General features: G+C 44.7%; 2 protein-coding genes across 2 annotated transcripts in view; one reads left to right on the top strand and one right to left on the bottom strand.

Annotated features, from left to right (window-relative positions):
- The window catches only part of LOC117451021 (protein FAM83B-like), an 11,830-nt gene extending 5,092 nt beyond the window's left edge, over positions 1 to 6,738 (top strand). Inside the window, exons 3-5 of the mRNA XM_034089099.1 lie at positions 3,460 to 3,584; positions 4,323 to 5,554; positions 6,011 to 6,738. Coding sequence (XP_033944990.1) covers positions 3,460 to 3,584; positions 4,323 to 5,554; positions 6,011 to 6,738 — 2,085 coding nt within the window. The remainder of the gene's footprint in view (positions 1 to 3,459; positions 3,585 to 4,322; positions 5,555 to 6,010) is intronic.
- A 5,436-nt stretch (positions 6,739 to 12,174) lies between these two features.
- On the bottom strand, positions 12,175 to 17,409 carry lgsn (lengsin, lens protein with glutamine synthetase domain). The gene is made up of 5 exons (XM_034092061.1): positions 17,320 to 17,409; positions 16,690 to 16,960; positions 15,519 to 15,920; positions 14,519 to 14,679; positions 12,175 to 13,368 (listed from the first exon to the last, which is right to left on the bottom strand). Exons 1-5 carry the CDS (start codon positions 17,407 to 17,409, stop codon positions 12,175 to 12,177), a joined length of 2,118 nt encoding a protein of 705 aa, XP_033947952.1.
- Between the last annotated feature and the right edge of the window lie 217 nt (positions 17,410 to 17,626).

The raw sequence follows: 17,626 nt of genomic DNA, 5'->3' as shown, positions 1-17,626 counted from the left end.
CAACTCTAAAACACCACATATATGCAATGGCATGATAATATTATTGTGACAAGTGGGGTATTCACCTGGTGTTTCCAGAGATTAGACGTAGATGCAGCCAAAATCGACGAAGGCCACTTTCGAGGGTCGTTTTTCCATACATCTGCAGGCAGTCTGTAAGGGCAATCCGACAGAGCTCTAGTTCACGCTGGTAACGACCTAAAGCACACCCCTCCAGTCCAGAGATGTAATCCGAAGACATGCAGCGATTTCTTCGGTTGTTAATTCAGAAAAAAAACCTAGTGCGCTCTGCCTGGCTAGCTAGCTGTTTATATTTGCACCTCCAGGATATTTGCACCTCCAGGAAAATGGCGTATTTATATATACATATGGCGCGCGTTGCATTGTGGGTAGCTCGTGACGTCACTGTGCAAAATGCCAGCTGTTTTAATGTTCGTTTATAAGTCGAGGCAGTCCCCTCTTTCATTCCGTGGGTGGATGCGGGCTTTTATAGAGAACAGCAGCAGGTAGAGGGATGTTGCATAATTTATTACCACGAGCGAACCTCTCATCCAATCAGGGACGCCGCTGCGGCATACATTATGTTAATGAGATCCCGCCTCCACCAATCACGTTGCCGCTTGTGCTGTTGTCCTGCATTCATTACCCGGAGATGCCTTATATCTTTGTATTTTCTTTGCTGCTATTACTGTTTTAATGTATCTGTTTCTATTTCGACTACATAGAGAAAGATCTGCACATGTTTTGTTGCACGACAAGTATAATGACAATGATGATGTCGTGATTAATTTTGATTCTAGTTGAGAACAGAAAAAGGTTCCAGAGTTATTTTGTATTTCTGCCCGTGCACCCTCATGTCCATCCACCAGTTTAGACTTCCACCCGTCAGTGTGATGCGTGTTCTTCATCCAGAGAAGTGCCGTAGTCGTTGGATCAAACTACTGCTTGTCCACTAGTCGTGTTACCGTTACCAGCGGACATTTCTTTCGTTGTCTGAGAGTCCCAGTAGCACGTGCTCTGTCAACAGAACGCCAACGGGCAAGCACCTGGAGATCTTAGGGTTCATGAAGGGACAGTGATCACAGTGTAGACGTAGCGTGAGTCTTTCTTGCTGTAACAATGTATTAAACGTAATTGAACGTTTGTTTGAAGGGCTGAAAGGGACCAAGCGTGATATCCCGGAGGTGTGTAAGGATAAAGGAGTGGGTCGATGTTCTCATGCAACGAATACAGAATGACATGCACGAGCCTGCAGTGACCTTTGCAGTCTGACGCAATTGCACTGATCTAATACTGGTGAGAAAGTCCTGAAAAAGGCAGTGAGATAAATGTAGTCAGAGATCTTTGAAAACATGAGCTTTGCAAATGCTTAATAAGAAAGACACACAAGTTAGTTTGACCTCGAAGATGCACATAACGTGATTGTGTAAAGAAAAGCGTAAACAAAGCCATCTCTATTGCTTCAATTAGTTTGACACAATGCATCCTAAATCTACTCACCATTAATCATTCAAGAAAGATAAGCATCCTTGATGGACTCAAACATTGATTTCTTAAATGCACGTGTGGAGTTTAGGATTTTAAGATTTAGAAATGGCTTCTTTTCTGGTCGATTCGAAGAATAGGAAGATAGACTAATTAAAGCTATATTAAACCTATCTAACACAATTTTCGAAAACCGCCCCGTCTCCCGCCTTTTAGCCGTATGTGTGCAGATGGTTATTCCCCCGATGAACAGAATAGAATAATGTCAATGCGCATGTGCATGATGTCTCCTGCAGAGGAAGCTTTGCCCGTGGCTCGACCTCTCTTCTGTTGGCAGAGCTGTCAGTGGATAAAGTCTGACATTCGCTCCACACCCTGGTGAAAGCGCTGTCGTCTAGCAGCACGTCCCTGCTACGTGCACCATTACCTGTCGTTATTCATGCGAGACACCGTAGGACAGATCTGTTCGAGGCTGGATTTTCCTGTTGAGCAGCAGCAAGAGGAGGTTAGGGCAGCAAGAGGAACACATGACGCTCAAAGAAGAAACCGCTTAGACAGTATTATAAATACCAGACGCAGAGAAACTGACACACAGGTTTCATCATGTTGAGGATCACAAAGGGTGTGTGGTGTGTGTGTGTGTGTGTGTGTGTGTGTGTGTGTGTGTGTGTGTGTGTGTGTGTGTGTGTGTGTGTGTGTGTGTGTGTGTGTGTGTGTGTGTGTGTGTGTGTGGTTGTGTCTGTCTGTCTGTCTGTCCGTCCGTCTGTCTGTCCGTCCGTCTGTCTGTCTGTCTGTCTGTCTCTCTGTCTGTCTGTCTGTCCGTCCGTCTGTCTGTCTGTCTGTCTGTCCGTCCGTCCGTCTGTCTGTCTGTCCGTCCGTCTGTCTGTCTGTCTCTCTGTCTCTCCGTCTGTCTGTCTGTCTGTCTGTCTATCTATCTATCTATCTGTCTGTCTCTCTGTCTCTCCGTCTGTCTGTCTGTCTGTCTGTCTGTCTGTCCGTCCGTCCGTCTGTCTGTCTGTCCGTCCGTCTGTCTGTCTGTCTGTCTCTCTGTCTCTCCGTCTGTCTGTCTGTCTGTCTGTCTGTCCGTCTGTCTGTCTGTCTGTCTGTCCGTCTGTCTGTCTGTCTGTCTGTCTGTCTGTCTGTCCGTCTGTCTGTCTGTCTGTCTGTCCGTCTGTCTGTCTGTCTGTCTGTCTGTCTGTCTGTCCGTCTGTCTGTCTGTCTGTCTGTCTGTCCGTCTGTCTGTCTGTCCGTCTGTCTGTCTGTCTGTCCGTCTGTCTGTCTGTCTGTCTGTCTGTCTGTCTGTCTTCTGAAAGGAGATGTACATGTATTAAATATCTAAGACTGATGGACTGTGTTTGTTGAATTCACTTTTAACTCTTCACCTAAACTAACGATTATTATTAATCCCCTCGGGGAAATGCAGTTTTTACTCTGTTGTTATACAGTTATAGAACAGTTGATACAAACACATGCACAAACAGGATCTATACATGCATATGAATGGAGAGGTTTTGGGGGAAAGGATGGCCATAGTATAGCGCCTTGGGGCACTTTGGGGAGATTGTTGCATTGCTCCAGAAAACCATTGTTTGTTTTTAAATATAATGTATTTTCATTTTGTTGGTCTGTGCAGTGATTTGAACCAGTGACCGTTTGGTCCCAGGTCAAGTCAACACAATTGCTCTTCTGCCTGAGTCCCCGAAAGAGTCGAAATTGTCATTGCTATAACGTGGTCCAATACAAATGTTGCTTTCTTTTTCCACAAAGCCAATGGGCTGGCGGCAACGGGTCAACCAGGAAGTGCATAAGCTACTGCTCAACACACAGAACTTTGTCTTGCTTGAAAATGGCAGTTTTCTCAGTTACAGCTAGTTAGCATGATGTAGCTGCCAATGTGGCTGCGTATCTGCTGGATTTGTTAAATGCTAAAGTATCTCTAACCTGGGGAGCTTTTTGTGTTCGTTTCTCCATCAGAAGCTCCGTGTTCGGACGGTTCCTGGGCTGCTGTATCAGTGCCGCTCCGGGGTGAAGTTCAGTGGAGATTTGGAGCAACGATTTATTCTGGTGGACTGCCGAACAGTGCTGTTTGGAACGTACAGGTGAGTCAGTCCTACTTTTACCCTTGTTCACATGTTTTCAGGGGTCTTTTATTAACCTTATTCCAAATAAATTAATTTGGTGCCTCTCATGGTGTTTATCTTATTTTTGTATCTTGGTCAGGTGCATGGTCTGACCACATTCTTAAGAAAACAAATATGCATGGCAAGTTTAAAGAGCAGCTTACTTTCTACTCCCTCAACCAATGCTGAATTAAAAAAGGCCTGAACTTGTCTTGAAAATGCTGATACTTGGGAATTAGGGTTTGATGATTTTTGGGTTCAGTATAGGGTTAGGGTTAGTTTGTGTAAGGGCCACCGGATCTCCCCATGTCGCCCGACGACTTCATGGTTATACAGAGATCCAAGGAAAGGCACGCGCACTAGAGGACGTGTCGGCACATGCCCTAGCTTAGAATCATGACTGAGTAATAAAGGTTAGGGTTAGGCTTGGGTTAGGGTTAGGGTTGGGTTAGGGTTAATGTTAGGGTTAATGTTAGGGTTAGGGTTAGGGTTAGGGTTGGGTTAGGGTTAGGGTTAGGGTTAGGGTTAGGGTTAGGGTTGTTCTTCACTCAAGTCCAATAAGTCACAACATCAAGTGAGTTAAATTGAGTTTTAGTTTCTTCTCTGTTGAAGCAGTGAACAAAGGTTTTTGATTGAACAATTAGATGATACAAATGTACAAAAGTTTGTGTTGTAACAGGTTAATGATCCCTGCTGGATTGTGTGTTTCTGTTCCAGCTACACGTGGGCGTTTGAGAAGATCAACCACAGCATGGTCCTGGTGATCACTGGTCAGCTGGTGGGCTCTTATGACGAGGAGTTTAGACGACTTTACGCTCGCTCCGCAGTCCCTGAAGTTCTGTCCAAGGAAAAGTCTTCCATCCAGCTCCTGCAAGACGGCGTGACCCTCGGGAGCCCAAACTCCAGCCAGCTTTCCCTCCACCAAATCCACATGAGACCCAAAGTGATGCAAGGCATGAGGAGCGCTCAGGATGGGTTTAACAACGGCGCCATGACGAGAGGCCTGAGCGTTCAGGAGAGGCTGAATCAAACTCACTGTTTCGACATGGGGAACCTGGTGCGTGGACACAGTTATGGCGGAGAGCTGCAGAAGTTAAACTCCTCAACTCGACTGAGGATGGGGACTAAAGACCTAGAAGTCCCTGTTGCCCCCGATAAAACAGGACTTAACTTGCTACAAAACAGGTCGTCTCAACATCACATTAGACACCGAACTCGCTACGGAGCGGACCAAAATCTGATACCATTTAACTCTGAAACATCCCTCCACAGGTGGAAGATGGACGCATACTTTAACGACAGCGACGGGCCTAAAGATGATGCATTATCCCCAATGTCCTCTCCGTATAGCAGCCACACAGACTTGAATGAGCAGCAATCGCAGATGATCCAACATAGATCGAGGGACATTACGACCAGGATGGAGGAAATGAGGCAGAAGAGGCGCAGTCTGCAGGACTACAGCAACTTCAGGCAGAGCGAAGAGTCCTTGAGGTCTATGTACCAGGCTCTGGACAGACCAAAGTATTTGTCTTCATTAAGAAGTCTGGACATGAGGGAGAGTATCCCAGAATTAGAGCCAATTGCGCAAAATGGGGTCAGCATGGAACCAACCAATCACAACGACCGTGAGCCAAATAAGGAAGGCGACGAAAGAGAGCAACCTCTCTCTGATGGCCATCGCTCGGCGTCACGTCACGTCACGATGGATCCAGATAAAAAAACAACACCGAAATACGACTGGCACGAGTCTCTCTCCAGGATGACTTCAGCTGCTGATTTGGAAATACAATTAAACGATCCCTCGCTCAAGCTCTCCCACTTGCAGCCCAGCGGTCTCCAACACCCGAGAGTGATGGAGGCTTTGACGGAGATCCCTGAGGAGAAAGAGGGTTCACGTGTCAACAGCGCCGACTCAGCCGCATTCAAAGAAGCAAATGAGGAGAGAGGCAAAGACGAGAAAGCTCTGCCAAAGCAGAACTCTGTGAAATCTAGCATACCTGCAGAACCGAAGTGCCAGGATCAAACCAGACTAAACCCTGGTTCTGTAGGTAGGGCCGCAGAACCAATGCGCCAGGATCAAACCAGACTAAACTCTGGTTCTGTAGGTAAGGCCGCAGAACCAATGCGCCAGGATCAAACCAGACTAAACCCTGGTTCTGTAGGTAGGGCCGCAGAACCAATGCGCCATGATCAAACCAGACTACATCCTGGTTCTGTAGGTAAGGCCGCAGAACCAATGCGCCAGGATCAAACCAGACTAAACTCTGGTTCTGTAGGTAGGGCCGCAGAACCAATGCGCCAGGATCAAACCAGACTAAACCCTGGTTCTGTAGGTAAGGCCGCAGAACCGATGCGCCAGGATCAAACCAGACTAAACCCTGGTTCTGTAGGTAGGGCCGCAGAACCAATGCGCCAGGATCAAACCAGACTAAACTCTGGTTCTGTAGGTAAGGTGTCCAACAGCTCAAGCTCAGTCGCTTCACAAGAAAAAAAGAAATCAATATCCAAAGACGAACAAACTGTACCAAAGAGCACTTCCACAGAATCTCAGCATGCCGGGGGAGCTGGGAGTAGTCAAGCGGACAAAAAGCAAACACAACGAGAAGAACCAACCCTTCAAAGGATGAATTCCTTGAGAATGAAAGTACATTCGCTGCTTAACTCTGACGAAAAGAAAGCATCAAAGAAAGAAGAGAAGTCGCTACGAAGAAAGGAATCGCTGAGAACACAAAACCCGTCGGGATCAAACCCACCAATCAGAGCGGACCATTCCCAGGCGGCAGAGCAAATGACACCCAAGAAAGGTAATTCGCCGAGCGTCTCCCGGTCGCAGAGCTCTTTAGCTTCTTCAACAGACACAGAGAAGCATAAATCTCCGCTCCAGAGATTAACTCCACAGCGATCCAGCAAGAAGAAGCCGAACCCGGCAGGAGAGCAGGAGCGAGGATCGAGGAGCACTCTGAACGAAGAGGGAGGGATCCTCACTCGAAACCGCAGAGACCCAGTCTACAGCCGATTCGAATACTTGTACAAACCAGAACTTAAACCTGTGGACAAACCGAGTGGCTCGGACAACAAACTGGGGAAATTCATTCAACGGGTTGGAAATTTGATAAGCAAGAACAAGTAGAGGGTGGAAAAAGATTGTTTCTATAGCCCATACCGACAACTAAGCCACTACACCCAGAACGGTGTTGTGTAAGATATGAATAACTGTTTGATTTAATAGATGGCAGCGACGAACAGAAAGGTCTTCAGCCTTGATTACAAAAAAAAAAAGAGTCTCTGTACTCCACTCACTACTCTTCCAGGAGTTCTATGTCTCTACATAGAACTCCTGGAAGAGTAGTGTATATGCATAGTATATAGTATCAGTGTTGGGACTAACGGCGTTATCTTTGGCAGTAACTAGTACTCTAACGCATTACTTTTTAAATTCAGTAACTCAGTTACCGTTACTACATGGTGCGTTACTCCGTTACTGCGTTAGTTTTTTTATATAGTAAACAGCCAGGCGAACAGAGATGAGAACTGTACGTAAGTACTTGAGTAAATGTACTTAAATACTTCCTGTGTCACATGCGGAGACGGGCTGTGGGCGTGTTTGTGTTGTTTACTACAAGACTGTCATGGCGGTGGCGGAGCTCAAGTCTAGTTTCTCCACCTGGAGATATTCTCACTATTTCACTTTTGTCGAGCACAAAGAAAATAAAGTTTCTGTTAAATGTAAGTTGTGTCCTGGCGGGTCAAAGAGCCTATCTACTGCCCAAACCAGTCATTCAAATCTCTTCATCTGCAGAAACAACATGCTGGGACGAAGCTAGTAGCTAAGACCACAGAGACTCAGCCGACGCCACTCCACCTGCACCTAAGCAACAGCGGCTGGATTTTAACCAAGGGACTGCTAGCCAGGGGAAAGTCGATAAAGCCATTGCACGGTATGTCGTAGAACACATGCAGGCTATTGCTACAGTGGAGTCACCCGCTTTCAGGGAGCTAGTTAGCATGATAGCATGTCCGGGCGGCACACGGCATATGGGACGGAAAACTTTTTCCAACTACCTGGAGAAAGAATATACAAAAATGTAAATCCAGATTGCATATAATGCATGTCAAGTTGATCAACATATTGTATTATTCTCCAATGCAATAACAGTACTGAAATGAAGGCTATAAGGGCATTAATATAATGGGAGCCCTTTTTTTAAGTTACTAAAACGTTACTTTTCACAGTAACGCATTACTTTTTGGTGTAAGTAATCAGTAAGTAACTGAGTTACTTTTTAAATGAAGTAACTAGTAATGGTAACTAGTTACTGGTTTTCAGTAACTAGCACAACACTGTATAGTATACATACTGACTTCATCTGCAAAAAATAACTTTTAACAGACTCAATTCGGGTCATTTATCTGCACCGTTAATGATGTCATTGCTGTCTGAGAAAAGGAAAGGTAAGAGGAACGTTATTCATCCCAAACTTGGATTTGTTTGCATTGCAGCAGCATAACAAACTAAACAAGGCATTGCACATGAGTAGAAATTACCGATATAAATACATATTATAATGAGCATCCATTAAATAGGGTAAAATAATTTCTGTTGTACATTCCCACAGCACCACAGATTGGTCACTATAGTAGAGTAGTGGTAAGTGATTTTGGCTTCCCAACAGAGACATAGTTGGGTGGTTATCACTGCAACATGCAACATGTTTCTTTTGTTGGATAATGTGTCTTATCGGGGAACACCGTTAAGGCCCTGTCACACTGTCCCGAAATTGACACCCGATGGACACACGAATATGGAATTGTGAATTTCGCACGAAGATGGCCCCGAACCACACACGAAGGCAACATTTACATTACATTTAAGAAATACAACTGCAACGAAAGTACCAAAAACAATTATGTTACAGTACTACGATACTGTACTGATATCTTCAGACTTTGTTCTTTACTTTATCCGTCTTTATATGTAGAAGATATTACGTTTTCTCCGTAATGTTGTTTCCATAACAACAACAATTTCCTGTCAACTGTCCTTCAAAATAATATATTATATCCTTTTTAGTTTCACAGAACACAAATTGGGTTATTTACATAATATGTTTACATGATTTTGTTGTGCAATAAAACAACCCGATGGACCCACGATAAAGGAAATGTTCAAATTCGGCTGTGATCGTAGCAACATCGGGCCGTTCGTGAGGGCATCTAAGCCTTCGTATGACCGCCGGTGGAGTTTCTCAGGCTCCGGCAGCAACTTTGTGAGCGGAGGCAAAATCTTTGGCATGCCAAAAAATAGCCGAAGGACCTTGAGATGGTTCATTTTCGTGTTGAATTCGTGTGTCCATTTTGCCCTTCGTAAGGCCATCGTGAGGGCAACTTGTTATCCTCGGTGCCATCGGGCATTCGCCCCGATCAGAGTGAGTGTGAATGCCCGATGATAACACGAAGATGACACGATTTGACAAGATGCCCTCACGAGTGCCTTACGAAGTTGCCGCTCACGAAGTTGCTGCCGGAGCCTGAGAAACTCCACCGGCGGTCATACGATGGCTTAGATGCCCTCACGAATGGCCCGATGTTGCTACGATCACAGCCGAATTTGAACATTTCCTTTATCGTGTGTCCATCGGGTGTCAATTTCGGGACAGTGTGACAGGGCCTTTACCAAAACACAAGATGCCATTTAACAGGTGTCTGCTTCTAAATGTGTGACCATGAACCGGACGTTACAGGGAAGCCGGGTTGTCAGTCAAGGTGTTTACATTATTAAGATATTGCAGGGTGAATATGACAGTCTAATGCCCAAGCCCGCCTTAACCTGCCAAACAGGCCCCCGATTTAAACAACAAATCAAAGTCATGTATAGCCTCGGCTCTGTGATCGCACTTCTCCACTCTGCTCTGCGCGCCTGGTACTCTCCTCCAGATGAGTGACGTATCGGGCCTCCCTCATGTATTTGTCCGGTTGCCGTTGGCTCCCCTCCACGTAGCAAGTCCTCGTCGTCCTCTCCATCTCCTCCAACAGATAATGTCCCTCCTGTCTGTTTTTCCTCTCCCGCTACTCCATCGCTATCAGAATCAGACGGCCTACTTGTCTCCGAGGCACCGCTGCCGCTCGGTACAGAACTCATCTGTCCTTCCTCCTCATCCCGGCCTACAGGTTTAAAATAACCTGTAAGCTTCGGCATGCTTTGTAACAGCTGTTTGTTGCCCTCTGTTTTTAAACTGTGCTATATAAATAAAGTGGATTGGATTGGATTGTCTCGAAACTCCTTTTCCCTCAACAACTTCCTTTTCCGAGCGCCACTCTCAAACTTTTTCTTCTCAAACTTTTTCTCCTAAAAAACCTTCATCTGTCACTCAATCACTCGCAATTTGAATAAGTCACATGTGAAACATACTCTCATTCTGATTGGCTGTGAAGTGGTGCCCACTGACTGTTTCGGAGTCATCATGTTTGAGTCTCTGGATTCTATCGATCTGATTGATTAGCGGAGCAAATGATCAAAATAGTACGGAGGGAATATATTTTCGTTTGGATTACTGGTCTGGGGGAGTGTGTGTGTGTGTGTACGTGTGTGTGTATACGTGTGTGTGTGTTTGTGTATTTTTGCATTTGTGTGTATTGTGTTTGTTTCCCGGGGAAAACACTCACGAGAAACACCGGCTGTTGTTGTGCCTGCTGTGACGTCACGTTACTCCGTTCTCCGCTTGTAATTATGCCGAAGCTTCAAAGTTGTATTTATCATCTGAATTTGCCGAAACAAGTTTAATATTCTGAAAGCCAAGACTTTGTTTATTTGAAATCAGATGAAAACAAACTGGAACGGACCCTGCCGTGTTATCTATGATTACTATACGCCTTACATTCATAATGTCAGCCGGAGGGAGGGGAACAGCTGTCTTCTTCCCTTTACAAGCTTCAAATGTATTTATCGTGTGATTTGGGAAATAAAAGTTTCATATTCTGAAAGCCAAGACTTTGTTTATTTAAAAAAAAATTGAAACATCTTTTTTTAAACATTTTTGTATTGGCCCCCGATCTCCGTAGGCCCCTGGGCTTCAGCCCATGCCAGCCCCTGCTAATGCTTGTATATTTCAAATATATGACTTTATTTTGAAAGTTTCTTTTATTTTTGAACGTTTACTTAAGGACAGGATATGAGTATTGTGTGTGTATCAGAGCCTGATATGTCTCTTTGCCATAGAGCTCCATGTGTATATAAAAACTATGAAACACATGAACACACTCTCAATTCCACACACCATCCCGATGCCATAAATACTCACCAAATGTGTATTAATCCACCGCTGAAAATAGTCCCCAACAAACGCACTATTTCCTCCTGTGTGCTAGTTAATAATTACAGCTTTAGGAAGAACATCAAAGACGGACTAATGGGATGTTATATAGCAAACCTTACCCATCGTTGTATTTTCCCTTTGTCACATTTGTAAATTATATATTTGTTGAAAGGGCTTCATGTTGTACATTTTATATTGTTGTTGTTTATGAGTTGTCTTATGATGATTATGATATGTACTGCTCAACTGTTGTCATCCTCATGGATATGCAGGATTGTTATACTAAGTAATCCAGATGTTTAATAAAACTAAACATACAATAAAACAGTGTTTAACTAAAGGGAAATAAATCATTTAAAACAAGACTTCAGTGGGACTAATAAGGTATCTCTTTTACAAAGTCTCTCACATTTTCAAACCTCACTGGGAACAGCTTTTTTTAAATCCACTTTCTACTAGAGAAATAGTTCCCTGGTCTGTTGACTAACTACGGCATAGCTTTTATAAAACCATTATGTTGCATATTGTATTGTTACTGTCTAATGCAGGTAGCAGCACTAGCATTGTTTTAACTTCTCAAAATCAGAGCCGAATTATACAGAATAATCTGGAAGGGTTGGTACCACTAAAATAGTGGGTTTTTTGTAAATTGGGGAAACTGACACTTGTTGTGTTGTAGATTGCACCTACATGTATTTATGTCTGTAAAATACACTGTACATAAAAGACGACATCGTGAAAACAAAATAAGTGTATTTTTGTGAAAAGAAGTAAGGGTACGCTAACTGCGCTTGGATAAAATAAAGTGTAGGTACCTCTTAGAAAACTACTAATAGCCTACAGGAAAACAAAACCTAACGTCGGGAGCCACCTCCCGACATTTTCATTGCATACAAAAAAAAAAAAAATGACACTTTTTAGTATAAGAGTCAAAGCATTTTAAAGTTTTCTTCTGTAGGTCTGAGCCATTTCTTTCACAAATTGTTTTATTAATTGATCAGTCAGTAGTTCACACTGGATAAAGCGACAGTAGCATCATTAATGTTCTTTAAATTCATTTTAAAAAGATATATATAAACACAACAACATTTTATAAAAGTGCTTTAAACATTGATGATGTAGTAATACTTTTATTTTGCAATAACTGAAAAATATCTACAATCAGTAATAATAAACAGGTATCATATAAAATAAAAAGCTTTGCAAGCAGTTTTTATTGCCTTTATTTGAGTAGCAGGGGAAGTCTGTGGGCTTTAGATGAAATACTCCAGGCACTTGTTCCTCTCATCGTCCAGTTCTTGGGTCTCAATCTCAAACTTTTTCATGGCAATGAAATACTGAACAAACGGCTCTCCGAGGGTGCTGCAGATGACGTGATCCTCGCTCAGCGCCTCCAGAGCCTCGTCGAGCTTCACAGGAACGGCAAAGTCCTTCTGCTGACCGGGCGCTCTGTTTACACCGCTCTCGATGTTCAGGTTTCTCTTGATGCCGTCCAGTCCCGCGGCCACAGTGGCAGCCAGCACGATGTACGGGTTGGCCATAGCTGAGCCCAGCTTGTTGTCGATGTGCGTCTCCCTCCCCCCGTGACTCTTAATGTTGAAAGAGCTGCTGTTATCATTGCAGCCGCATGTGGCGTAAAGCATGAGTTTCGGGTCTTTGATTGTCTTTGCGATGTGGCTCCGGCAGCCCAGGCCGGGCGACATCAGGCAGCTCAGAGCAGCAGAGTGGCTGAGAAGCCCGGCAAGCCATTTCCTGCCAATCTCAGAAAGCTCACTGGCCTTCTCCCCGCTTTGGAAGAGGCTACGTCGGCCGTTAGCATCCCACAAGCTGTGAGAGAGAACCCCAGCATTGTACAGGCCGTCGTCTGTGAAGAAGCTGGCAATGTAGCTGTACTTGCGAGCCATTTCTTTGATGCCGGTGCGGAAAGTGAAGGCGGTATCTGCGGCCGCAATCCCAAACTCTGGCCTCAGGTTGATCTCCATCTGGCCGGGGCCGCTTGCAGAGGCGATGCTGTCGATGTCTGCGCCCATGCAGTACATGCTGTCCACCAGCTGCTGGAAGAAAGGCAGGTCGTGGTTGCTGAGCAGCGTTGTGGCCGGGAACAGGAGCGTCTTCGGTCCGATGCGGTCTGGTGTTCCCAGGACGCAGCATTCATAACTGAAGGATGAGTGAAGGGAGAAGCCGAGGCCCTGGAGCTGGGCGAGGAGCTGCTTGGCGATGAGGCGAGGTGAGGTTCGGAGGGGGTTTCCTGCCACGGTGCAGGGGTCGCAGATCACCCTCGCTGTCTGCTCCGCCCAGGGTAAGACCCTGAAGGTGGACAGATCTGGGATCAGCAGGACATCACCGCTGAAGTTGGCAGTGCTGACGTTGTCTACTTCGTTGCTCTTAGCGCTCAGGGTCAGCTCCAGGTAGCTTCTGGGCATCGGTACCCCGTACACCGCTTTTTCCTGTGGATACATTTGTGTTGAAGCATGAATTCTAAATGTTTCAACATATACATATTCACTGATAAGTTGATAAGCTATCACGTTGATGTATAAAAAGCATAAAAACTGAGAGCAAGTGAAACAAATGAAGCTCTGTCCAAAATAGAAAAAAAAGGCCTAACGATACCTCTAACGCTTAATCATTGACAATCGATCAATATATACCATTTATTTGTCAAATTCCTAGACAAACACTAATGTAAAAATCTGACTTTGGTTTAGAGGGGTTGGCATGGTGTTTCTTTAAAAAAAGTTTAAACCATGCATCTGGCACTTCAGTCTAGCCAAATTAATCTGGAACGTCTATTGACTTCCAAGAAAAGGTTCCAGCATTAAACATGTAAAACCCTGTAAAACCCAAAATTAGGAGGGATGGATGGATGGATAGTTAGATAGATAGATAGATGGATGGATGTATGGATGGATGGATGGATAGATGGATGGATGGATAGATAGATAGATAGATAGATAGATAGATGGATAGATGGATGGATGGATAGATGGATGGATGTATGGATGGATAGATGGATGGATGGGTGGATGGATAGATAGATGGATAGAGAGATAGATGGATGGATAGATGGATGAATGGGTGGATGGATGGATGGATGGATGGATGGATGGATGGATGGATGCATGGATGCATGGATGGATAGATAGATAGATAGATAGATAGATATATAGATGGATGGATGGATGGATGGATAGATAGATATATAGAGAGATAGATAGATGGATAGATGGATGGATAGAAAGATAGATAGATGGATGGATGGATGGATGGATGGATAGATGGATGGATGGATGGATAGATGGATGGATGGATGGATGCATGGATGGATAGATGGATGGATGGATGGATGCATGGATGGATAGATGGATGGATGGATGCATGGATGGATAGATAGATAGATAGATATATAGATGGATGGATGGATGGGTGGATGGATGGATAGATGGATGGATGGATGGATGCATGGATGGATAGATAGATATATAGAGAGATAGATAGATGGATAGATGGATGGATAGAAAGATAGATGGATGGATGGATGGATGGATGGATGGATGGATGGATAGATGGATGGATGGATAGATAGGTAGTAGTTACGTGGAAGAAGCGGACAGGCACTGTCTTGGACCTGGACACCCCGTGGAGGTCGGTGGCCTCAAAGCGGACAAAGTTGATGTTTTCTCTGGCGATCTGCTGCTTGATCTGCTCCATGTTGGCAATGAACCTCTGATTTCCAATACTATCAACAGCGTTGTTATCTGTGGAACAGAGTATGAAATATCTGAGAAAAAACATTTAATAAGCAACAGAGAGTTTAATTTCAAATGCTTTGTGTCGTATTCTTGGAAAGAAAAAACGAATATGAAACCTTCGTTTTACTTTAGAATGTCTGAAACGCTCTTGTGGCGTCAAGACCAAATTAGTCAAATCTGTATCCAGTTTAGTTTGATGTCAGGTCTGAGTACAGCTGGACAGATAGATCTGAGAAGCTGATATTAGTTTATGCAGATATATTGATATTTGTGTTTTTGTTGACCCTTGATCAACCGAGGGTGTCCGTTGATGAGTCAGCCAATATTTGAGAACCAGTGTCACCAGTACAGTGTGTCCACCAGAGAGCACTGACAATGATGTAAACTGTCTTGCTAAATATTTATCTTGGCCTCAAATATACAAATAATTCTGTATAAAGATTGTTTATGTTATAAAAAAGTCTGCCAAAAATATTCCCATTCTATTCTTTAAACTCTCATGTATCTATAAAGGATTCCGCCTTAGACGTCCAGTATTGGTAAGGCTGAAACACCGAGGGAAGAGAAGCCGATTCCAATGAAAGACAACTTCAAATAGCAAATAAAGGAAATCTTTCTGCTGGAGATCAACACCAAGTTAATTCTACTCAACTAACAAATTCACAGTTAAAAGTTAAAACACAAAAAGGTCAATATCCATCAATCAATCCGAGTCGAAACAGGAACTAGAATGAGACAAAGCCAACATTTTAAAACAATACGCGACCCAAGATGGAGGAAGGACTTGAGTCACCTTTTAATGATTTGCCACAAACTTCTAGTCTTTTAACCAAAGCTTCACTGACCTGAATGAGGAGCTCCAGTCTCTGCCCAGGATCCGCCGCTTGCATGTGTGTGAGCCCTAACTCCAGGCAGCCTATTTGTGTTGGCATCGGCCCTGATTGGGCTGGATGAATCCACGCAGGAGGGCTGCTGAATAGACGTGCCGTCGCTGAACCTGGCCCCACTTCTGGAAGCGTCAGATGGGGGTTTGAAGGTGCTGAACGTCCTGTTGGGGTTTCCATCGTCCTGCCGTCCATCAGACCGTCCATTGCCACTACCACTGCTTCCGTGGAGGTACGTATAAGGACTTCCTGGCTTCCCCTCGTCTCTTTCCCGGACGCTAAGCATCGGACTGTCTCTCAGGATGGTCTTTAGCTCCTCCATGGTCTGCCGGGGGATGCTGGTTTCCCCGTAGGATGCTCTGGTTTGAGAGGAGGCTCCTGTAAGGCACGGCAAGGCAAGTTTATTTATTTAGCACCTTTCAACACAAGGCAATGGAGCGGTGCAGGAACGAGTCCTAAAACCCGGAAGCGAGTTAGCGTGGTACCACTTCCGGTTCCCTCGTCTCAGAGGCAACGGGTTTTTTTAACTAGTTTATGGAAAATATCTGGAGATAAGGTTTGTGGTCGAGACACATTGAAGAGACAGATCACGACATTAAATCCATCAGCAGTGGTGATTTTTTGAAGAGGTTACGTGTCTGAAAAACGATGGTTGTTAACAAGTGGCTGAATAGGACTACAGAAGTTGTCGAGGACGTTGTACGTCATTACGCCGAACACGTAAACACTCCCGCTAAGTTAGTTTCTGTTCTGCTTGAAAGCAAGTCCTCCTGCTAACTGTTCAAACTAACGCTTCAACGTGTACCATCTAGAATCTGTCGTTTTGAATATGCATCTGAAGTCGGCGTGACGTTGAAGTCGTGCGGCCCTGCTGTAGTTCGTTTATAGCATAACGTTAGCATTTCGCTTCTGGCCATTAGATTTATGATTCGAAAATTATAAAAGTAGGGTAGAGAAGTGGAGATTATCCGTTCATTTATCAAACTGGTTCGTTTTCCACACATCTTAATTTTCCAATATTCCAAAATCCTACGGAGAAATCCCGTCGCTTTTTGTCGAGGGAACCCATGCGCAGCTAACTTCCGGGTCGGCCTACACAAATACGTGTTTTACAAGTGCTTTACAAAAATGAAAGACATCCCTGTAGTCCAATCGTCCTCGACGGCAGGCTCGATCTCCACCCGCGCCGGGGGTTTGTGAGGCAAGGGGCTGATGGAGATCAGAGTAGGGGTTTCTGGAGGCAAAGCGGTGCTGGCGGTGGGGGAGTGGATGATGGACGGACCTCCTCTTCTGGAGCTCCAGTCCACGGGAGAGGAATGTCTCCCAGACACCCTCACCCCCTTCCTGTTGCCCAGGCTCATCTTCGTGCCATCGATTTGGTCTTTGCTTCTACTCTCGCCCTCCTGGAAAGCACACAACGGGTCTATCACAAGTACGGTAAGAGATTGTTCAAGTTATCAAAGATTGTAAGGAGTTAAGACATTCAATTCGAAATACATGTCTTGGTCTGACGCTTATATCTTGATATGATTAAACAAACAATGCAGAATAACTATCAATAAGCAGAACCATGAAAACGTTAGTTGTTACCTTGAAATCTTCAGAGTCATTCATTTCTTTGTTTGGACTCTTTTTCATGAACTGTGATTTGGAATTCGATAGCCCCTCCTGTGAAGGCAGAGCTTCACTCGCACATAATCTTTATAGACAATTGGTACAATGGTGACGGATTAGAAAATTCTTTTTGCCCCCCAACACCCACGGGAGTCGGGCTGGAAACTGTCAGCGTGCGGCCGCTGGTGGACACTGTGCTGCGGCTGCCTCGAGCCCATTGGCTGCCCCCGAGGACCATTCAGAGGGGCTTTTGTGTCATTGCAAAGTGAAACTGCAGCACTCAGCAGCTCTGTTTGAGCTTCCAGAAAGATATGGCAGCAAACATATTTATTCCAGAGGACCGGACAAAGCTCGCTGTTAGGGATGGTCTGTGCATGAAAGAGCTACTGTCTGAGGGTCTGTCTGATCAAGAGGGTCTTCAAAAAATCCACTTCCTCATGTCTCTTCTACATCAA

Source organism: Pseudochaenichthys georgianus, chromosome 1, assembly GCF_902827115.2.
Source record: "Pseudochaenichthys georgianus chromosome 1, fPseGeo1.2, whole genome shotgun sequence".
Classification (NCBI taxonomy): domain Eukaryota; kingdom Metazoa; phylum Chordata; class Actinopteri; order Perciformes; family Channichthyidae; genus Pseudochaenichthys; species Pseudochaenichthys georgianus.
The sequence above is the reverse complement of the archived record's forward strand: the minus strand, read 5'-3'. Positions and strand labels throughout refer to the sequence as shown.